This window comes from Megascapheus bottae, chromosome 16 (assembly GCF_031878675.1).
Source record: "Megascapheus bottae isolate mThoBot1 chromosome 16, mThoBot2.hap1, whole genome shotgun sequence".
In the NCBI taxonomy this organism is placed as follows: Eukaryota; Metazoa; Chordata; class Mammalia; order Rodentia; family Geomyidae; genus Megascapheus; species Megascapheus bottae.
The window spans coordinates 44,561,525-44,584,853 of NC_143524.1; the positions used below are offsets into that span (position 1 = coordinate 44,561,525).

The 23,329-nt window shown below is 39.3% G+C and overlaps 2 protein-coding genes across 10 annotated transcripts in view; one reads left to right on the plus strand and one right to left on the minus strand.

Annotated features, from left to right (window-relative positions):
• The window catches only part of C2cd3 (C2 domain containing 3 centriole elongation regulator), a 96,325-nt gene extending 81,789 nt beyond the window's left edge, over window positions 1-14,536 (minus strand). For 5 of the 9 annotated variants that reach the window (XM_090348405.1, XM_090348410.1, XM_090348404.1 and 2 more), the window contains exons 1-5: window positions 14,416-14,534; window positions 11,432-11,701; window positions 8,834-8,991; window positions 1,560-1,735; window positions 324-571 (exon numbers count right to left, since the gene is read on the minus strand). In XM_090348405.1, coding sequence (XP_090204531.1) covers window positions 324-571; window positions 1,560-1,735; window positions 8,834-8,991; window positions 11,432-11,701; window positions 14,416-14,485 — 922 coding nt within the window. In that variant the 5' untranslated portion in view covers window positions 14,486-14,534. Of the gene's footprint in view, window positions 1-323; window positions 572-1,559; window positions 1,736-8,833; window positions 8,992-11,431; window positions 11,702-14,129; window positions 14,299-14,415 lie in introns of those variants that run through there. The other 4 variants (XM_090348407.1, XM_090348406.1, XM_090348412.1 and 1 more) reach the window with 3 other exon arrangements.
• Window positions 14,537-14,629: 93 nt separating this feature from the next.
• Window positions 14,630-23,329, plus strand: part of Ppme1 (protein phosphatase methylesterase 1) — a 35,967-nt gene continuing 27,267 nt past the window's right edge. Inside the window, exon 1 of the mRNA XM_090348416.1 lies at window positions 14,630-14,910. Within this exon, the coding sequence (XP_090204542.1) occupies window positions 14,810-14,910 (101 nt within the window). The 5' untranslated portion in view covers window positions 14,630-14,809. The remainder of the gene's footprint in view (window positions 14,911-23,329) is intronic.

Below are 23,329 nucleotides of genomic sequence, written 5' to 3' on the forward strand. Positions count from 1 at the left end.
GTTGTTGTTTTTGCCAGTCCTGGGCTTGAGCTCAGGGCCTGAGCACTGTCCTTGGACTTTCTCAAGGCTAGAGCTCTACCACTTGAGCCTCAGCACCACTTCCAGCTTTTTTGTATGTATGTGGTACCAAGGAATCGAACCCGGGTCTTTGCGCATGCTAGGCAAGCACCTTAACCACTAGGCCAAACTCCCGGCCTCAGCAAATCTTTTTTAATTTGGCTTTTTTACTTGAACATAAGCCTTGGTTTCCTTTGCAGGCTGGCTAACAAGTAGAGCAATTTCAATAAATACAGTTTATTCTTAGTTCATACGTCTATTTGTACCTGAAAGAAGGTCCTTGGTAGGAGGGTTGTTTGAAGGAAGAACACATGAGTCACTATAACTCTTGGCAACTGTCCTAATTTGAGGCTGAAATTCAGAACTGTTGAGAAGGGACATTCTCTTCCGTGGAGCTTTGCCTTGCAGAGTTATAGACTCTAAACTCTGACCTGAATTTAAATGATGCTGTAGTCCAAAGAAAGAATCCTTTCCTGTATTAGAGTTCTCTGGAAAGTACAAGTGATCCTTCCCCCTGTTTTTTTTTTTAAAAAAAGGATAATGTCAGTTATAAATAATCCTTTATGGTAACATTCTACTTTGCCAGAGCTTGGAAAAAGATCAATGATAGTGACATGGCTTGGACACTGAAAGAAATATATATATATATATATATATATATATATATATATATTTTTTTTTTTTTTTTTTTTTTTTTTTTTTGCCAGTCCTGAGGCTTGAACTCAGGGTCTGGGCACTGTCCTTGGACAATTTTTGCTCAAGACGAGTATTCTACTACAGTGCCACTTCTGACTTTTTCTATGTATGTGGTACTGAGGAATGGAACCCAGGGTTTCGTGTATGCTAGGTGAGCACTTACCACTAGGCCAAATTCCTGGCCCCAGTAATTTGTTTATAATGCAACTCTGTAAATGTTTTTCATCTTCTAAACTCAAGAAATAACAGATGCTTTTCCTACAGTTGTGGGATTGGAGTTAATGTGGAATAGTGGAATAAAGAGCTCAGTACTCCTTCACCTCCTCAACACACACAAGGGAGGCAGTCACTACTGAGCTTGACATAAAGCAAATGCTTCATAAATAATTATGCAAGAAAAAAATTGTTGCTCTTATTTATTCAGTTTCATATACTAATGCCCTTTTTCTCTTTCTCGAATGGACATATATCATGGCATTAGTAAACAATTTAGTCATATTTATTTCTAGTGAATTCTCTATAGACTGCAATTACTCCTTCAAAATAGGAGAGCATGGAGGTTTTTTTGCTTTTTTTGTTGTTGTTTTGCTTGTTTTTATTTTTGGTTTTGGGTGTATTAAACATGTGATTCATTGAAGGACTGAGTTTTACTAATTTCCAACCAGTACCATTGGTACCTAGCAGTTACCTGTTAAATGAGTGATTATATTTTTCTGTTTTTAGTTTTTCAGTCAAGTACAAACGAAAGAAAAATTAAGAGCACAATGGTCATTAACTAACAGACTGGTATTAAGTGCGGTAATTACCTTGGTGTAGTTGACCTACTAATGTTGGCTACTAATTCCTTCCCAGCAATTTTGATGTTTTTGGTATTTTCTCTGAATCCTTGCTCAGATAAAAGCACATTTTCTACAATTTCTGTGGTAGGAAGAGGATTGTAGCTGTCATAAGTTTCTGACAGAGGCTCCAGGGCAAGTGAGACCTGAAAGAAACATGCAATTTTCTTTAGCATCCACAAATTAATTTTAGGACTTCCTTGCTTGATATAAGTTATTGTTCCCCATTCTCTACAAGATTAATTCTAACTTCTTGCCAACTTCAGAAACTTCATTTCTCACTATGTTGTAAAGATTTCTTAATCTCTGTTCTAGACAAGCCAATAACTTATGTGTCTCTATATGGAACCTTATAGTTCAGTGCTTCATGCCTCTGTATATCAATTTACTCCAGCATTAATTCTTTATATCCAGGTAGAGATGTCATGTTCACTACCTTCTTCATGATTCTACTTCTTCTGTACCTGCCCATCAATAAATCAGTAAATGCAGTATTTACTGAATACTTTACTATAAGCCAGAAACTCGACTAAGTATGGAAAAGCTTTTGTGATGAACTAACCCTATCAGGAAAGTATATTATTACAAATTGAAGGTTGTTCCCCACCTCCCCAGAGGATAAGAGAAGGTATTTGTATTTTGTGTGTGTGTGTGTGTGTGTGTGTGTGTGTGTGTGTGTATGCACGTGTGCACAAGTGTGTTATAAAGTAGAGATAAAGGTCTCTCAAACTTTCCTGCTTGAATTGGCTTCAGATATCAGCCTCCTGAGCAGCAAGGATTACAGGCGTGAGCCACCAATACCCAACTATTTGAACTTTTAATTTATCATACTGGTTAGAATTATGAACTCCTTGAGGATCATTTTTCCTTCAGTTTTCTATAAGCTAATTAGCATACTTTTATAGGTCTACTATTCAAGACAAAATAGGCCTAATAGTCTGACAAATAAATGAATAACACTGTACCTCTACATTTTTTTACTAAAGAATTTATTAACATTAATTTTTACATCATATTTCAAATGGCGTGTTTAACAAACAAGTATTCAAGAAGGGAATTTCTATATACAATTACTGTTTACAGTCTTAGTTATTTGGGACAAATAAATCCCTAGTTCTATGGTAGAGATGAAATAGGATCCAGAGGGGAGAACACTAAGGTGAAATGGTAAATTTCTGTCAGATAGGGTGGTACATGAACTATAGTCCTAGCTACCGAGTTGGTCGAGGCAAGAATACTGCCTGAGCCCCTAAGAGTTTGAAGACGGGTTGGACAAAACAATGAAAGTTGCACATGAAAAAAGAAAGTTTCCTTATTTTTTTACTTTGAATTCAAATTCATTATTATAAAATTCTCTAGTCCTGTAAAAAGAACAATGGAGGAATAAAAAATGCAGCTAACAGCAAAACTCTAGAGATGAAATGGAAGAATTTATTCCAAAAGAAAGATGTAGCAGTACTTAAGTTTCAGTTTCAATGGCAAAATAGAAGAAACTTTAAGCAGCCAAAGACAGTCAAATAAATGGCCTAATACAAAATGAAAAATTAAAAGTAACATATTTAAAGATATCTCTGGGAAGGTCAATGGGATATTTTGTTCTGGGAAATTCAGTAAGTCTAGACCTTGAGAAGAATTTTGATCATGAATCCAGCAATACAAAATCCATATCTATATTACATTTTCCTACAAGAATGCCATGTGCAGTGAGGTGATCACTGTAATAAAATCACCTAAAATCCTAGCTACCCAAATATGCAAGTGTTTCCTTACTGTTTATCATTTGCTATCATGTTCTAGAAATAAAGGAAGTACTAGGAATAAAGGCTGTGTTCCTGGCCTTAAGAGTGACCTGTTGACTGATCGTTAACTTTTGCCTAAGCAGATCTCAACTAGTAAGTAAACAACTCATATAAGTCTGTTCTACCATTAGCTAGTAAAGAGTCATAATAACCCTGCCCCTTTTTTCACTTATTCAGTGAAACATGGGAGCTGGCTCAACTTCTCTACCTAGTTATGCAATACTTGCTCTATTCTCTGTCTGAGCAAAAAGTGACTAAAACATAGATCCTGACCAGAAAAGACTGAATCCTGTAGTAGGTGAACTTAAAAAATAATTTTAACGTAAGTGTACTAGGTGCTGGGGGGGGGGGCAGTAAAGAGAAGGCCAAACTGGGGGAATAGTACCAGGATGGTTTCCAGGAACAGAATACTAACAACTGAGTTAAGAATCTAAACTATGAATAGCCAGATGATAGAGTTGAGGTATAACTGTATAGGCAGAGGGACATCTATTCCTAAATGCTCTGCAATTCACAATGTACCCAATTATTCCTACAAACTCAGAAATGCTTCCCCAATCCCCAGTTACTCTGTGATTCCTCTGCCAATTGTATTATCTTTATTATTATTTTGCCAGTCTTGGGGCATGAACTCAGGGCCTGAGCATTGTCCTTGGACTTTTACAAGGCTAGAATTCTACCACTTGAGCCACAGCACCAGTTCCAACTTTTTTTTTTGTGATTAATAGAAGGGTTACATTATATTCACCAGATAGAAGGTGCATAACTTCAGATAGAAGGTGCATAACTTCACAAACATTGATACCCTTTCTTATGACATGGTCCCCATTTCCCTCCTATCCTCCCCCCACTTATCTTGATTTTCCCCCTTCTCTATCCAATATCAAATAACCAATTAAGCACATATAAAATATATCAGATAACAAGGTGAAATATTGTAACAATATGAGATAACCAAGGGATGGCAAAAGAGATGAGAGATAACAGTACATTAAGGACAACAGTCACTCATTATATGGCTTTTGTTTCCTTCTCCTAGAGGTCCTTACATTTAGTGTCGTACTATTCAGTTCCAACTTTTTCTATGTACGTAGTACTGAGGAGTTCGTGCATGTTAGGCTAGCACTCTACCGCTAGGCAAGACTCTGATTGTATTATTAAACATTCTCTCCCATTCTAAGCATGTGCTCTGAACTGCAACCCCTCAACCAGACATCTATTTATTTGGTGGGTCATGGGGTTTGAATTAGGCCTGGGCATTGTCCCTGAGCTCTTCAGCTTAAGGCTACCGCCCTTCCCTTGAGCCAAACCCCACTTCCCATTTTCTAGAGGTTCATTGCAGATAAAAGTCTCAGGTCCTTTTGTGCCCTGGCTGGCTTTGAACCTTGATCCTCAGATCTCAACCTCCTGAGTAGGATTACAGGTGTGAGCCCAACTTTAACCAGATTTCTATGTGATACAATTTATCTGACCACTATAGTTGGATATTTTTTTCCCTAAAATGTCCTCATTTTCCCAAAGTCTTCTCCAGTGGAGAAACAATTTCATTTGCCAGTGTAGGAGAAGCTGTCTTACTCTTTCCCAGTGCTATTTCTGGATCAGCCCTCCATCATCTAAATACAACATCTTCTGAAAACCCACGCCATCCCCAGATACCATATGCTTTCCCATCCATAACAGAGCAACCTTAAGGATGCTCATCTGCATTCTAGCAATGATTCAAGGCTCCCTTTAATATTAAGCTGCCTATAATTATCTACTACATCAGTAACACCCACCAGTATCACAGACAATAAATTAGTATGTCAAATATTTAGACTGCATGCTGGTCAACACAGCATTTACGAAAACATTTTAAAATTCTTTAAAAGTCACATATCTTATAAGAATCTGTATTTTTGGCTTCTCTTTAAAAACAAAACAAAACAAAACAGAAGTTCTAACAATGCTGGGTCCCCATTCTCACATAGCAGAAATTAGCTGCAGTAGACTCATAGTGTTAGTCATGACTCCAGTCATGAAGTACACCCCCTGTGAGACAGTACAGTAATATCTCATATTTATCATTACACCAAGGCTATTTTTCAAAAAATTATTGTGGCCCCATCCCAGCTGCATTTGTTATTACATTTGTTGATAATGGCTATTCTAACTGGGGTAAGGTGGAATCTCAATGTGGTTTTGATTTGCATTTCTTTTGAGCATAAACCCGTTCAACCACTCCAGGAAGCCTATGGAGGTTCCTTAAAAGACTAAACATAGAGCTCCCTATGACCCATCAATCCCACTCCTGGACATTTTCCCACAAACAAGTTCATATTAAAGCTATCAGTACAACCATGTTCATTTCACCATTATTTATCATAGCTAAGATATGAAACTAACCCAGATTCCTCTCAGTAGATGAATGGATTAAGAAAATGTGATATCTATCTATCTATCTATCTATCTATCTATCTATCTATCTACAATGGAATTCTATGATTCCAGCCAAAGAATGAAACCACCCCATTTGTAAGGAAATGGAAAGCCTTGGAAAAAATCATTTTGAGTAAAGTAAGGCAGACCCAAAGAAACATAGGCTCTATGGTTTCCCTCATTTGTAGTAATTAGCATATATCTAGGATAGTCCTAGCAGAGGCTCACAATTGCCCAATAGCTATGTACATATGTCCATATAAGATGATGCTAATTGAAATGAACTTCCAAGATATGGTAACAAGAGGTTTTCCTGTGTTGTTGCTGTTTTTAATGCACTGTATGAAGTTATTTCTTTTTTCTTTCATTCCCCCCCCTTTGGTTTAACCCCTGTGGTCACTGTATTTGGTATTGGTACTCTGTTTCTTGTATTTGTTTATCTGATTTGGGAAAGGGAAGGAAAAGAACAAAATGATGAGATGTAGGACAAAGGGTGAATCAATGCAACAACAATTCTCACAAGACAAATATGCTAGAAATGAACTTGACAACTTGAGGGGGAGGGAGTTGGGAAGTAGGGAAAATGGAAGAAAAATGAGGGAGGGGGTAACAATGTATGTACTCATTACCTTACTACGCAACTGTAAACCCTCTTTACTTCACCTTGACAACAAAATTAAATTAAAAATTACTGCTACAATAACATCAATAATTTTACAGAATTCTATGAGTTTTTATATTTTAATAAGACATATGTAACCACCACACAATAAAGATATAGAACACTTGAACAATGGATTATGCCTATAATCCTAGTTCTTCAGGATGCTGACACTGGAAGATCTCAGTTCAAAGCCAGTCCAGGCAGAAAACTTTGAGATCCCATCTTCAATTAACCACTAAAATGCCAGATGGACGGTGTGGCTCAAATGGCAGAGCAAAAGCCATGAGTGAGCAAGCTAAGTGATTACACACAAATACAAACATACACACACACACACACACACACACACACACACACACACACACACAACATCTATCACTCTAAACAATACCTCTGTTTAATTCTCCTCACCTTTAATCCCCACAACCCACAGTGTGACATGCCCACTGGGGACAGCATCCAAACACGTTTGCTGACAAGGCTAAGAGCTCAGAGTCCAGAATAACAAAACTTCCACAGCCACTTTGTCTGCATAGGAGATGAACTGGTGTAAGGCGGTAGGACAGAGTGATTAAGTCCTTCTGTTTACCTCTAGCAAGAATAGAACTCGGTGCTCTATTTTCTCCCCTCATTCTCTGCTGCATTTGGGGGTTATGCCAAGGCTTTGACAATAAACTTATTGCCCTGGGTAAAGACAAACTGCTTAGGGGAGGGCACCTTGACCAAGGGGTGCCTGACCAGACCACAGGGATAAATCTCTCTGCAGCCAACAGTATCTCCCAGTACACAAGGGAGGGACATTTCTACAGTGGAAGCAACCCAGAGGCAGACAGGTGACCTTTCTACAAAAGACTCCAGCTATTTGAGTAGTGTTGGGGATCAGGACTAGTGATCTGAGCACCTGGGTGAATGCTTGGCTACTGAGCCACATCCCCTTGCATAGTGGAGAGAAATAGGACTACAATCTGGCTACTACAATATCTTGCCTGAACACGGACTATTTCAATCGAAAGAATACAGATGAATAAAACTTCCAGTAAATGACTTGATCTCAGATGCATACATTCCAATGTGAAAAAATAATATGAAAAAAAAACAAGGTAACATATTCCCTACAAAATCCACTACAAAGAGCTTAACCAATAGTGAGATGGATGGAATTTCACAAAACAAATTTGGAAGATAAGAATTATCAATGACCAACCTAGATGTCCCTCAGTTGATGAGTGGATCAACAAGTTGTGGTATTTGTACACAATGGAATTCTATGCTGCTGTCAGAAAGAATGACATCGCCCCATTTGTTAGGAAATGGAAAGACTTAGAAAAAATCATATTAAGTGAAGTAAGCCAGACTCAAAGGAACTTAGGCTCAATGGTTTCCCTCATTCGTTATAATCAGTAGAAACCTTGGGCTCTACTAGCAGAGATTTGCAATAGAGCAAAATCTTGATACATAAGGACATATAATGTGAAGCTAATTGAAAGGACCTCCAGGATAGTGAAACAAAAGCCATATAATGAATGATTGTTGTCCTTAATGTACTATGTTGTCTCTCATCTTCTTTGCTGTCCCTTGGTTATCTCATATTGGTATAGTATCTCACTTTGTTATCTGATATATTGAATTTATTTGTATTTGAATAATTGAAATTTGATAGGGAAGGGGGGAAAACCAAGACGGGTGGGGGGTGTGGGGGGGGTGGAAAACGGATATCAAGATATGTGAAAGGGTATCAATGTATGTGAATTAATGCACCTTCTATCTGGCAAATATCATGTAACCCTTTTACTAATTACAATAAAAAAAAAGAATTATCAATGAATTAAAAAAGGATGTGTATAAGCATATGAATGAATGAATTGAAGGATAAAGCTACCACCTATATAAGCGTAAAGAGAAAAATAAGGGCTGGGAGCTTGGCCTAGTGGTAGAGTGCTTGCCTAGCATGCACGAAGACCCAGGTTTGATTACTCAGTACCACATACATAGAAAAAAGCCGGAAGTGGTGTTGTGGCTGAAGTGGTAGAGCTCTAGCCTTGAGAAAATCCAAAGACAGTGCTCAGGCCCAGAGCCCAAGACCAGGACAGGGAGAGAAGAAGATAAGGAGAGAAAAAGGGAGAGGGAGCAAGAGAGGGAGAGGGTTGAGATAAGTTGAACTGAGATTTCAATCAAATTGAAATTCTAGAAATAAAAAGTTCAAAACAAATTTTAAAACAATTAAAAGTCTTGTTAATATAATGGAAGGACCTGAAAATACAGTTATCAGGCTGGTTGCTTGTGGCTTACACCTGTAATCCTAGGTACTAAGGCTATTTCCATTCCAAAGTTTTATTCCATGTAAAGAATTGAAATATTTTTACCTGAAGGTCTCCAAGTTTCTTAGATGCTGGTGAAACAATGGTAAACAATCCATTGATTTGATGGGTTGGAGAAAGCTGAGCTAGTCCACTGATTTGAACTCTACCAATTGGAAGATGATCAGATTTGGTGATTACATCCAGCACCAACACAGCCATATCTAATCAGAAACAATTATACTCACACTTAAAAAAACAACCTTAAAACATTAATTTCCAATAAACTAGGCATACACTTAGCACACCATTCTGGGGTGGGGAGAGAAAGGGAGTCACCAAGATCAAAAGAATAATAGAGTTTAGAGAAGAATGGCAAAGGGGCCCTGGAGAGTGACGTAGTGGTTGAGTGCTTGCCTAGCATACATGAAGCCCTACTTGTGATTCCGCAGTAGTAGAGTGCTAGCCTTGCGAAAACTCAAGGACTATGTCCAGGCCCTGAGTTCAAGCCCCAGGACTTGCACAGAAACTAAACAAGAGGAAAAAAAAGAATGGCAAATAATTTGCAGTAAAGAAAAAAAAATCTGCACTGAATAAAACATTTAGTATATCAAGTATTTGACAAGGAAAATACATTTAAAAGAATACTGCTAAACATACATTCCTAGAATTCAGGGTTTGGTTTTGAAATACAATAACAAATATTAGTTCCTTTATTCTCACTACTTCTAGTTTGAATTGGATAGAGGTCTACTCTTGCATAGCTCTAAGAATTGGTCCCTGTATCCCAAGAGTATTTATTTTTAACTTCTCAGTTTTACCTAGGGCACCCAGATATTGAATTGAGAGCATTTGAGTATGTTTAATTACTTAGTATATCATTATAGACATAATTTCTGGATAGTAATGAAATCTAAGATTTTTTTTTTTTTTTTTGCCATTCCTGAGGCTTGAACTCAGAACCTGGCCACTGTCCTTAAGCTTTCTCAAGGCTAGGGCTCTACCACTTGGGCCACAGCACCATTTCTGGCTTTTTTCTATGTATGTGGTACTGAGAAATCGAACCTGAGTCTTCATGCAGGCTAGGCAAGCCTCTCTACCACTAGGCCAAACTCCTGGCCCCACAAGATCATTGTAAGATATGTAACTTCCGGAATTTTTTCTTGCCAAAGTTGGGAAAGTATTTTCCAGAATGAGAAAACCTGTGGTTGTGTCTTGGCTCCAATAGTTACAAGTAAGCCACAACTGACCATAAAATAGGCATCAAACACTTCTATCATTACTGTGTGAAGAATCAGGGTACTACATGTGGATCACACAGTACAGTGTCCTCTCACAGAGTGTTTCCGAATGACTGTTATATCACTTCAGGCAAATTACTTAATATACCAGAGCCATTTTGTTACCTACTCAGAGGGGTTTTCTTAAAAAAAAAAAAAAAATCAAATGAACTAGTAGATGAAAAGGAGCTTCGTAGACTATAAAATGATATATGCATGTGGAGTTAAGAGAAATGGATCAACATTTATTATCTATTTACTGCTAGACAGGTTCTTCCATGTTCCATTAACTCTCTTCACAATCCTGAGTGAGTCTGATTCTAGATGAAGATAAAGCAAGGTCTGAGACTCATGTAACATTTCTAAGTTCACCGAGCTTTAAAATGATAGAATTGGTATAAAACTCAGGTTTACCAAATAATAAAGTGTATACTACATTAATTCATTTTTCATTATTTCAAGGAGAAAATGCTTAATGTCTAACAACTTCTGACCATTACACCTCACTTTTCCTGTGGTGGAACTATCTCTCTAGGAAACTAAGGCTCTAAAATCTTAATGAACCTCTCAGTATCAAATAGAAATTTGGTTCTAAAACCAAAGTTCAAATTCTAGACTGCGTATGTATAAGCCTGTGTTTTTCCTACTGAGGCAGGTTGCAACTTTTTGAAAATACCTACAATGTAGCTGTTTGAATAACTATATAATCTCATTTTATAGATGAAGGGGGTTACAAAATCCTAGAGTGTTAATATCAACCTAAATGTTCACATGCCAATTACCTCATGGAATGTTCAAATAAAGGTATGCCTTTAAATATCACATTAAAAGATACCTTTTGCCTAGGAGATTGGCCTAGTGGTTAGAGTGCTTGCCTAACATGCACGAAGGCCTGCGTTCGTTTCCTTGGTATCACATACAAAGAAAAAGCCAGAAGTGGTTCTGTGGCTCCAGTGGTAGAGCTCTAGCCTCGAGAAAGCCCAAGGACAGTGCTCAGGCCCGGAGTTCAAGCCCAGGAGTGGCAAAACAACAACAACAAAAAGATACCATCTCTCTTAATGAATATTAAATCTCTCATTGTTAAATTACATAAGTTTGGGGTTCATAATACAAAGAGTATGAGTCTTCTTTAGTAAGCCTATCATAATAACTAAACTTATTTGTGAAAATATAACTGATAGCATTCTGGTAACTATTCGATGACTTTTGGTGACACTTGGATTTGAACTTGGGGTCTTATGCTTAAGGCAGGTATCTACCACCTAAGCCATGCCCCTCAGCCCTTCTTTTGCCTTCTGAGATACACAATAACATCTGTTGCTGACAACATATGTTTTATGTATACATATCTGTCTATAGTTAAAAAGATAAAACAAAACCATACCTGTTAGATAAGAAGTAAACTGTTTTGGACCACAGCGAATAGCATAACGTGTTGTTGTTCTCACAGCTTTTGGTTCAGTCTGCAATGCATCCCTGGGACAAAAGAGAGTTCCATCTGATGTTTCTCCCCACCATCTCACTCGGACAAGTACACAAGTGGGAGGCTTTGCAATCTTCCATATGACTTTATTAATAGTAAGCCTTAGAAAGCAACGTAGCTGACCTTCCACCAGAGGAGGCAGGCTTGTAGATGGTGAAATGTCACTCAAACCTATGGGAGAATCCAAGAAGAGAGTAATAACCTAGACTAAATAAAGAAAGCATAATTTTCCTTTTGAATAAAAGCAAGCAAAACAGTTTAGTCTGTACAGATAGAAAGCTTATTCTACCTATTGTAGTACATGAGAAGTAACCAGCAAATGAGACGACACAGTAATCTTGATAGCTTGAAAATTTTCTGTTACTACTGTCAATTTAGTATCTTTAAGTATCTACCATATTTAATCTGGGTTCCTTTTTTTTTGTAGGTCATGGGGCTTGAACTCTGGACCTGGGTGCTGTCCCTGAACTCTTTAGCTCAAGGCTAGCACTCTACCATTTGAGCCACAGCATCACTTTTGGTTTTCTGGTGGTTAACTGGAGATAAGAGTCTCACAGTCCTTTGTGCCCCTGCCACCTTTGAACTGTGACCCTCAGATCTCAGCCTCCCCAGTAGCTAGGATTACAGGTGTGAGCCACTGGCACCCAACTGGATTCTTTTTTTTGGGAGGGGGGGTCATGGGCTTAAACTTGGTCTGGGCGCTGTCCCTTAGCTCTTCAGCTCAAAGTTACTGCCTGCCCCTTGAGCTAAGCCTCATTTCCAGTTTTCTAGAGGTTAATTGGAGATAAGAGTCTCAGGTCCTTTTGTGCCCAGGCTGGCTTTGAATCTTGATCCTCAGATCTCTGCCTCCTGAGTAGCTAGGATTACAGGGGGGAGCCACCACCAGCTCCAACTGGATTCTTAGTACTAGCTTTAATACTTATTAGATTTCAAGATGACAAGTCAAAATGTAATGAGGCAATTAGTCATGACCCTTACTGTCTTCTTTCCAATCAGTACCTTTTCTGGAACCCATTCAACTAATTCTTTTATCTCTATAATAGAGAAAATAAATATAATTATATGAAAATTATATGCATGTGTGTACTTCAGTGTGCCCGCATATACAAATGCTATAGCAAGGGTATTCTTTTCTATACTGCTATTACATTATTTCTACTTTGACTTTCTTCTTATCAACATGGATACTTCTATTCTTCCTTCTCAGAACCCCATTTCTGGCAGGAAAGGTACTGTTTCAAAACTGTCTTAGTGGCCAGGTGCCAGGGGCTCACATCTATAATCTACTCAGGAGGCTGAGATCTGAGGATCGTCATTCAAAGCCAGCCAGGGCACAAAAGTCTGTGAGACTTTTTTGTTGTTTTATTAGTCATGGGGCTTGATCTCGGCCTAGGTGCTGTCCCTGAGCTTTTCAGCTCAAGGCTACCGTCCTACCTCTGGGCCCGGGTGTTGTCCCTATACTCTAAAGTTCAAGGCTACCTCCCAATCTCTAGAACCACAGCCCCACTTCCCGTGTTCTGGTGGTTAAATGGACATAAGATTCTCTCGGAGTTTAGTGCCCGGGCTGGCTTTGAACTGGATTCTCAGATCTCAACCTCATGAGTAGCTAGGATTAAAGGCGTGAATCACCACGCAGGTCCTGTGAGAAAGGCATAAATGCCGCTGTGGCTCAAAGTGGTAGAGCACTAGCCTTGATCTGAAGAGCTTAGGGACAGTGCCCAGGCCCAGAGTTCAAGCCCTATGACAAAACAAACAAAAAAAATCGTCTTAATGTAGACAAATTCAATTCCCAATTTATATGTTCAAACCTGTGGTCTATCCCTGTTCACAGGACATCTATTCTTACTAGAGTGAATACAATGTAAAAATGCAGGGCCATCCATTATTTTTCTCTGCCACCATCCTGACAGGCAGCTTTGTACAGATTTAATTTCCAGGTTGGTGATGCTTACTGCAACTAATATTCCCCACTCCTTCGGCTAGTTTATTTCTTCTATACACTCATCATCTAAAATCCTGAAGGAGACCCTCCTTTATCCCTTCTCCATATCCTTCCACAACCTGTCACTCCACCACTCCGCACTTTTTAATTTTCTATTCCTTAACCATTCCCCGCTTCCAATTTCTGCTCATAGTCTTCTACGTTTCATGATCAGAACCGCTGCAGTCACTCTGCTGACCTTTGCCAAGTCCAGCTCGGCGAAAGTCCTTAGGGATTTAGTATTATGTAAAACGCGATCTCTGCACGTTAGTCATTTATATAATCCCCTCTCCATTTTATGCTTCATCCGGCCCCCGTGGGCCTCCAATGCCACACAAGCGTGCTCACACAAGACTTTTACTTTTGTTACCAAAACCACTCGGGTACTTTTTGTAGCCTTTACTCGTCCTCGTTTACCACCCGTGTTTTAACCGCCCACGCCAGACGCTATTTCTTGTCCATTCTTTTCAGGGCCTGGTTCGCCGGTGAATCTCTCTTCCCTCCCTTTTTGTGTTTCTTTCCTAAAACTAGGTGGTTTCCCTAGCAATTCCTTATGCCCCGCTTCCCTCTTAGGCCTGCTCTATTATACTTTCCTCAACTTTTGACGGCTCAGATTACCTCTCTTCTTGCGCCCATGGCTGGCCCCAGGCCCCGGGCCTTTTCGTTGTTTCATGACGACCTTGGGCTCTTCTTCACTAGCTCAATTCGGGACCCAGCACCTAAACCGTATCCTCCCGCCATTGCTTCCCAAGGCGCCAGCGTTCCCCAGCAACCGGCGCCGCTAAGCAGACCGGGACACAGGATGAAGCTGCTCTTCCGCTAACAGTCTCCGGAAAAGGAAGAAGAAGGCGCTAAGAACCACCTTCCAATAGACTACAACACCCAGGATGCTTTGCTATACTACCTCTGCGGGGTTGGACTACGGCATCCACGGCTGCGCGGGTGCAACGGGGTACTCCCACCGAGGACTCCATTACCCAGCGTGCATTGCCTCCAGGAGCGCATCTTCTTCCGGCTAGGGTCCCGAAGTTCTCGACTAGGCCTCGGAAGAGTCCACAAGACTTCGTTACCCAGTTTCCTTTGTGCGAGAGCTGTTGCGCACTTCCGGTGGAAGCGCCGCGGCGAGGGGGTGGAGTTTGCGGAGCCGCCGGTGGGCGGTAGGCGTTGCTGCCAGTGAGCTGGGTGCTGGCCAAAGGCGACCCGGCGTCGTTAGAGGAGGAAGCTGCGACCGGTTGGGCCGCACTTAGCCAGGGACGAGGCTCCGACTACACTGAGGTGACTGGTTCGGCTTCCCCTTCATGTCGGCCCTCGAGAAGAGCATGCACCTCGGCCACCTGCCCTCTCGCCCTCCTCTACCCGGCAGCGGGGGCAGTCAGAGCGGAGCCAAGATGCGAATGGGGTACGTGACTCGTGCCCCTTCCCCCAGAGGCCAGGCCCCGGCCACTGGAGAATGAGAGGGACGAGAAGGGAGGCTGAGAATTGGAGGAAACGTTGGCGGCGGCCTGGAGATGGAGGCACCGAGGCAATAGAAATGGGAGGACAGAGATCACGTTGAAGGGAGAAGGGAATATGGGAAAGATCCAAGAGGCCGAGAGGATAATTTAAGGGACGGGGGAGGAAACCGTAGGAGAAGGGATGGGGAGCTGTAGAAAGAGCAGAGCAGAGCAGAGGTGAGAGAGTGGGAGCGGGGATCTGCCTGGCAGCGATGAGGAAAAATGGGGAATGACTGAGAAAAGTTGAAGGGAATTGGGAAAGGTTGGGCAAGAGTAAAGAGGACTGTGAGAACTGGATATTAGAAATGAAGGGAATGGAGAACACCTGAGGCAGAATTAGAGAAGGTTCTAGAGAGAGTTCCCAGAAGTGTTGAGGCAGATTCAAGGAGTGGGGGTGGGGGGGTGACTAGGAGATTAGGTCTCTTCAGGGAGAACCGAGTAAGCGTGGGGAATAGGCCTATAGAAAAGAAAAGAACATATCCAGGAAGACTGTTAAGTGTATAATCAGAATGTGCTGAAAAGTTGGGGGGGGGCCGCTTTGGGATGACAAGGAGGACCGACTTTGAGAGTGACCATGGGCTCTAGAAATCCCGACATGATTAGGAATAGTGTTTGGTGACCAAAGAGGTAAGGTCTGAAAGGCTTGAAGAGGAAGATTTGAGCAGTTGCTTTTTACTAGTCCTGTAGGGCCGTGGAAAGCTATGTCTGAAACTGATCTGTTTCCATGTTTAAGATTCACAGAAGCATTGGGACTAGCCATTTACAGTAAAAGTTTAGGGGAAAAACAGCTGGAAAGGGAAGAGCTGTGTTAAAGAGAGAAGCTTTGGACATTTAGGTCATTGAATAGCTTGTGCCAGGTTAGGGGATAAATGGGTATTGAACATGGGAATGATAGTTGCTGAAAGGCATAGAGAATTGAATAGGCAAAGAGGGATTCCATGGATATTTGTTGTATTAGGACCCAAGGGATTGTTGATTGTGAAGAGAAAAGGGATTTGTACTGTATTTGATATTCAAGACATAGGTTGCTAGATACTCCTGGGGAAAGCACTAGAAGAGAGGTGCCTAATATTCCGAAGAAATAGAGCAACAAAAGGTAAGAATAGGAGCTACTGTGAGAATTGATTATAGGAATGAAGAATAAAGAGAATCCTGTAGAATAAAATAGAAGGCTTTCAGGGTAGCAGTGGTGGTTGGAAAACACAGAAACTAAGAATCCCAATTGGATTCTTTGTTTCTTTTTTCTTATGCTACATAGGAAAAAACTACCAAGAGTTCAAGTCCCATGACCGACACACACAAAAAGTTTTAGTTTTGAAAGGCTGAAAAGTTGGAGTACATTATGAATGAGTCATTTATTTATTTGTTTGTTTGTTTGTTTGTTTATTGCCAGTCCTGAACTCAGGGTCTGAGCACTGCTCTTGGGGTTTCTCAAGGAGCTCTACCACTTGAGCCACAGCATCACTTCTGACTTTTTCTATGTATGTGGTATTGAGGATTTGAAATCAAACCTGAATCTTCATGCATGCTAGACAAGCATTCTAACTACTAGACCAAACTTCCTGTCCTGAATAATAAGTCCTTTTTTTTGGGGTGGGGGGTGTCGTGGGGCTTGAACTCTGGGCCTAGGCGCTGTCCCTGAGCTCTTTCAGATCAAGGCTACCACCCTACCCCTTGAGCCACAGCTCCACTTCCAGTTTTCTGGGGGTTAATTGGAGATAAGAGTCTCATGGACTTTAGTGCCTGGGCTGTCTTGGAACGGTGATCCTCAGCTCTTAGCCTCCTGAGTATTATAGTCATGAGCCAACTCGCCCCGCTTGAATAGTGAGTCTTGACATTGACCCTTAACAGATTATTTGGAAAAAATTAGTCTAGAGCATAAAATTAATATAAAATAGGAACTAGAGATGTGGCTCAAGTGGTAGAATGCCATGATCACAAAAGTAGATCAGGACCAAGTGACCCAGTACTGGTACATGCACACATATACACCCATCCCATAAAATACTTAGATTTGATTTAGTTTCTTTTTTGGGGTGTTAGTGGGATTAGAATGTGTACTTATCAGAGAAATAGTTTACCACTTGAGCCACATCTCCAGCCTAGTTTTGTTTTGCTGTTGATCAGTCATAGGACTTGAACTCTGGGCCTGGGCACTGTCCTTGAGCTCTTCAGTTCAAGGCTGCTCCACTACCCCTTAAGCCACTAATGGTTTTCTGGTGGTTAATTGGAGATAAGAGTCTCAGAATAGGCCAGGAGTTTGGCCTAGTGATAGAGTGCTTGCCTAGCATGCACGAAGACCCAGGTTCGATTCCTCGGTACCACATACATAGAAAAAGCTGGAAGTGGTGCTGTAGCTCAAGTGGTAGAGCTCTAACCTTGAGGAAAGCCCAAGGACAGTGCTCAGGCCCTGAGTTCAAGCCCCAGGACTGGCAATAAATAAATAAATAAGAGTCTCATGGACTTTATTGCCTGGGCTGGCTTTGATCTCAGCCTCCTGAGTAGCTAGAATTACAGGTGTGAGCCACCAGGCCCTCCTAAATGTTATTTTTTTATGTATATTCATGGTTGCTGCACTTTTCTTTTTAGGTTGGAAGAAAAGGGAAGTGTCTTGGTATATAGCACAAGCTAGCCTCAAGCTCAAAATTCTGCTTCAGTTTTCTGAGTGCTGAGCTTACAGATTTGTGCCATCATGCCCTGATTAGTTACTACCTTTACTCAACTGAAATTTGACTCTTTACTACAATATTTTGTACAGTTACATGAAATATTACATTTTTAATATGTGTGCATACTTCAGATAAATTTGGGTAGAATTCAGCTTCTTATTTAGTTAAAACAGGTTTTCTAAAGATGCAGAAATGGTGGAGAAGGGGAATGCCAAAAGAAAATAAAGGGACAATCACATTAAGATTATGATTGTTAGTAAACTTTTATTTGATTGTTAATTTTAAAAGTAAATGTGTTCTTCTTGATTGAGGTTAGCTGCTTATTCTAGAAAAGAAAATTCTTTAGAAACATCTTTTTTATTCATAGAGAATTATATAGAGAAAAATAGATATTGGTCAATTTTACATGGTCCTCAAGTGGCTTTTTCTCCTGTACTTTTCTAGTTATTGGTACATAAGTAAGCCTTATATAACTATGTATATGCATGATAATATAGAATCCTCGACCACCAAATCATAAAGCTAAATGAGAACATATAAGTGATCTTGTTTCATCACATAGTTGAGGAATCTGAGACTCAGAAGCAGGGGAATTATTTTTTCTTAATGCATGTGGAAACTAGGACGCAAATAACCTTGGCATTAATGTATAAGCTTCATGGTTGGATGAGGACTTACGTCTCTGAGAATCATTTTTTAGATAAATACTTCATCTAAGTTGCATATGTTATTCCTCTGCAAATACTCTAGGATTCTTTCTTTTTTTTAGACCTGATTTACAGTACCTCATTTCCATCAGTTTCAAAGCATCCTTTTTAATTTCTCCTTCTGTTCACTTGATTTGATTCTTCCCTTTTTTCCACTTGCCTATTTTACACTCAATTTGTGCCTGTTTCCTTAATAGTCTATTTCATGACTTAGATTCTTTTCATGATCTTTTCCCTTTTTATTAAAACTTATTTATTTGTTTATTTACATACTTAGGACTATTTTTATTGAGTAATAAAATGTAGAAATAACTTTTTTGTGTAGAATTTAAAGTCCTCCTTGAAACAGAGAAGTAAGAATGGAAACTTTGTAAAGAATTGGGTTAGATGATTTTTAATAGCATAATTTAAATGGTATGTAGTTTTTAGGGTCTTCTGCTACTATAATGATAAGTCCTTTTTACTGGTAATAAATTCTCCAAACCACCATCTTCATCCATCCACCTGGTTGCCTTTTTTCCCTTCTCTTCAAAGGACTGCTAATGAGGACATTTTAAAAAGCAGTGGTGGCTGGGAGTTTGACCTAGCGGTAGAGTGCTTGCACAAAGACCTGGGTTCGATTCTCAGTACCACACACATAGAAAAGTCTGGAAATGGTGCTGTGGCTCAAGTGGTAGAGCACTAGCCTTGAGAAAGCCCAAGGACAGTGCCCAGGCCCTGAGTTCATGCACCAGGAGTGCCCCCCCCCCAAAAAAAAACATTTAGCAGGGCGAGGTGGCTCATGCCTGTAATCTGTAATACCTACTCAGGAGGCTGAGATCTGAGGATTGCGGTTCAAAGCCAGCCCAGGCACTAAAGTCCATGTGACTATTATCTCCAGTTGACCACCAAAAAACTGGAAGTGGCCAGTAATTACAAGTCGAGAGGTGTCACATCCACAGAGGTCCAAGGGAGCATAACGCATGTGAAACGCCTTCTATGAGAAATCACCAAATCTAACAAAATTATATGACCAGTTACTAAGGAAAAAGGGAATGAAGTGAGAGAGAAGAAATTTTTACCCTGAGAGAACAAAGAGTAAGAAATACAGGCTGTATATTTTCAAATAAATGGCACAAACTGAAATAGGCCCACTGTGCTGGAACACTGACTGGGCTTCTGAGTCTGTCAAAAGTTATTGATGAGTCATGAACTGCACAGTAGCACTTCTAGTCATTGTCACAAATTCTCCAGACTGGGAATCTTGAAGTGGAAGCTAAATACTGAACTTTAATTGCAGACAGTCATTTACAACAAGACACCACTGCTTTTTTTCTTTTTTCTTTTTTTTTGGACAATCGGTAAGGCTTGAACTCTGGGCCTGGGCACTGTCCCTGAACTCTTCAGCTCAAGGCTACCACCTTACCCCTTGTTTTTTTGTAGTCTATGATTTTCTTTAGGATAGCATTTTCATCTGAATTTCCCTGGAGCTTTGTTTTATATATTGACTACTTAAGTGCTGATAAGATAAGAAACCCAAAATCTTGAATGTGTTTATCCCCATTCCATGAAAGCATCCTTAGTTTCCCACCAGTTCCATTAAGGTAGAAAAGTGGAGTTATACTTGCCTTTTTTTTTTTTCTGAAAGTTCGTTACACTTCTTTTTTTAATAGTAGCATAGTTAAATGTTCTATAAAATTTGATTTGGTAGGTACACAACATTCACATTGAATAAATCATGAGTTAGTCCAGCTTTATCTGACTGTTCTTCTATGTCACTTTCCCTCTTTTCTGTGTGGAATGTGGGTGTGTATGTGGAGTGTATATGTTTGGGAGGGGGTGCCTTGAACTCAGGCCTTCACACTTCCTCTGCTTTCTTGCTCACAGAGATCTACCACTTGAGCCATGCCTCTAGTCCAGCTTTTTGCTAGTTAATTGAAAATGAAGTCTCACAGATTTTTCTGCCTAAGCTAGCTTCAAACCTCAATCCTTTAGGTCTCCGCCTTTCAAGTAGCTATGATCACAATGCCCAGTATCTAGTACCCAACCCACTTTCGTGTGTGTGTGTGTGTATATGTGTGTATGTGGCAACTGTCGTCAGTATCCAGGTTTGGCAAACTTTTTCTGTGAAGGGCTAGATAATAAGTGATTTAGGCTTTGAAAGTCATATAGTCCTCTGTTGTAGTATAAAAATAGCCATAGGCAATGTCATTGAGTGAGTGTACCTGTGTTCCTATGACACTTTATTTTTGGAGAGTGAAATTTGGTTACTATGTAATTTTCTTTGATGTTATTACTTTTGCATGTGTTTGTGTGCGCGCGCACACACGTCTGTACACACAGATATACCAATAGTGGGTATTGAACTCAAGCCCCTCAAGCTCTTAGTGTTTCCTGCTCAAGATTAGCACTCTACCACCTGAGCTATAAATTCACTTCCAACTTTTTGCTAATTAATTAGAGATAAGCATTCAGATTTATCTTCACACTAAACTGGAGTCATATTTTCTAAAGAAAGATTATGACTTCCCTGTTGAATTGTCATAGCTTCTTTTTAAAAATTATTAACGTTAAAAGTTTTTCCTAAATTGTAGAGTCTATTATTTTGTATGTGTCACACTCTTTATTAGTATAGTTTTATCATGTCCCATTTTCTTCTACTGTAAACCCTATGAAGCTTATGTAAAGGGCCTTGCTTTTATTAGCCTCAAAGCCACTTAAGAGTAATAATAAATATTTACTGATATACTAAGCTAAGTGTTTTATGCACATCAACTCATTTCATATTGTTAGAAGATAGTAATTACTGATGTGTCATTCTGGGAATACATTGGTGAAAAATATGTTCTCATGGAAAAAAACATTCTCATGGATCTCACATTAGTACCAAATTAGCTAGCATAACTAGGGGATAATAACAAATATTGAAACACAGTAATTTTTATTATGCTACTTTATCATTTATTTTTAATGATAGTTGTAAGATAAAAAAAATAAAATAAGGGCCAGGAGTTTGGCCTAGTGGTAGAGTGATTGCCTAGTATGCACAAAGACCTGGGTTCGATTCCTTGGTACCCATATATAGAAAGAGTTGGAAGTGGTGCTGTGGCTCAAGTAGTAGAATGCTAGCCTTGAGAAAACCCAAGGACAGTGCTTAGACCCTGAGTTCAAGCCCCAGGACTGGCAAAAAAAAAAAAAGTAAAGTAAAATAAATAGAATAAGCTTAATTTGACAGAGATGAAAGGACTACCTTATTCCTTGTAACACACTTTATATTGATACTATAACCCTATCTCACATGAAAAACTCAGCTTGGAGAAATTTAGTGACTTGCTTAAGATCACAGAGTTAAATAAAGGCAGATTGAGGTTATGAAAGTAAGCCTTTAGTTGGTAGCAGATACTAAGTGATTTTAGGTTTAGAAACTTAAAAGTAGAGAACCTCATCCATCATTTACTTTTCTGCTGGAAGTAGGTTGTTGGGGTCAAAGTTCAGGCCATGGGCTCTTCCTTTGACATTTTTAAATAGGTTTCTTAAAAAGGATGGAATTCAGAATATATATGCATGCAATTTGTTTCCAGGTTGAGGGCTTATAACTGTCATGACATTTTGAATATGGTCTGTGATCACAGCAAAGGATCTGTAAGCACATTTGATTCACTTGTTTTAGGCTGAAGCCAAATTTTCTTCATGTCTGTCATGTCACCACTTTATTTCTTCTGTCAAATTTCTTCCTCTAATAGCAGGAGAGGGGAGAAAATTATACATTTTGTTAGTTCAAAATAAATTTTATTTGGATAAAAACAATTTGTATGTATTTACCAATACATATGCCCTATTTACAAATAGGGCATATTAATTTAGCTTTGGAATTAATGTTGATTCTGTCGGTCCTGCTCCATATCTTGAACATTTCTAATATTTATTGATTACATTATAGGAGGTCTTTGCTTTCTTTCTTATCTCTTAATTGCAATACCAGTCAAGACTCCCATACTTTCTTAGTGAGGTTACAATCAAGTCCATCCTGTACTTTCATCATTGATTTTTTTTCAAAAATATGTTCACCTGTACATTTTATTGGATGCTCACTTTCTATAATACTATACAAATGCTCTTTGATTTTTGGGCCCCTACCTCAGATCTCAGCCTCCTGAGTAGCTAGGATTACAGGTGTGAGCCACTGGCACCAGTTCTAGTTATATTTAAACTCTGCAAAAGAAGCCTCTGATGGTGTGCACTAAAATCTTTTCATAAACCTAGTAGAGGGTGAAAGAGAAGAAAAAAAAATTAGGTAGCATTAGGGTAAAGGGCAGATGCTTTGGAGAGTAATGACACTGGATTTGAATCCTGTTACTGCTACCTAACAGTTATATGACCTGGGACAAGTTACTTGATGTCTCTGAATCTGTTATTTTTTTTTTCATCTGTAAAATAGGATAGAAATAGTTGAGGTTTATAAAGATTTGCTGGAATCATTTCAGTAAAGTATTTGGGATAGTGACTAACATTTACAAATGTTAGGTACTATTGCTGTAAATGTTTAATGTAAATGTTAGATATTATTGCTGTATTGATATCCTTGGTCCAGATGTAAAAAATTCGTACTTGTATGCTTGGAATCTTTTGAAGTATTATTGACATGCAATGTTGTGGTTGTTTTTCTCAGGTTATTTTATGCATGAGTATATTGGTGAATGACTAATAAGAAGAATGAGAAGTTTTTCTAGTGTTCCCATAGGAGTTCATATGTAACCAAACTACAAAACAAAAAACTAGTCCAAATGAAAATTGCAATTTACTTTTACACAAAGGCACTTTCTATCAGAAGATAGGATTATCCAGTTATTTAGATTCTTTAAAGATACATTATTTATTTAATTACTGAAGTTAAAGGCAAAAAGAATTTGATTAATTAAATCCATACTATTAATTGTGGGAAGTTGTAGGGAATTTTACAGAAATGAAAG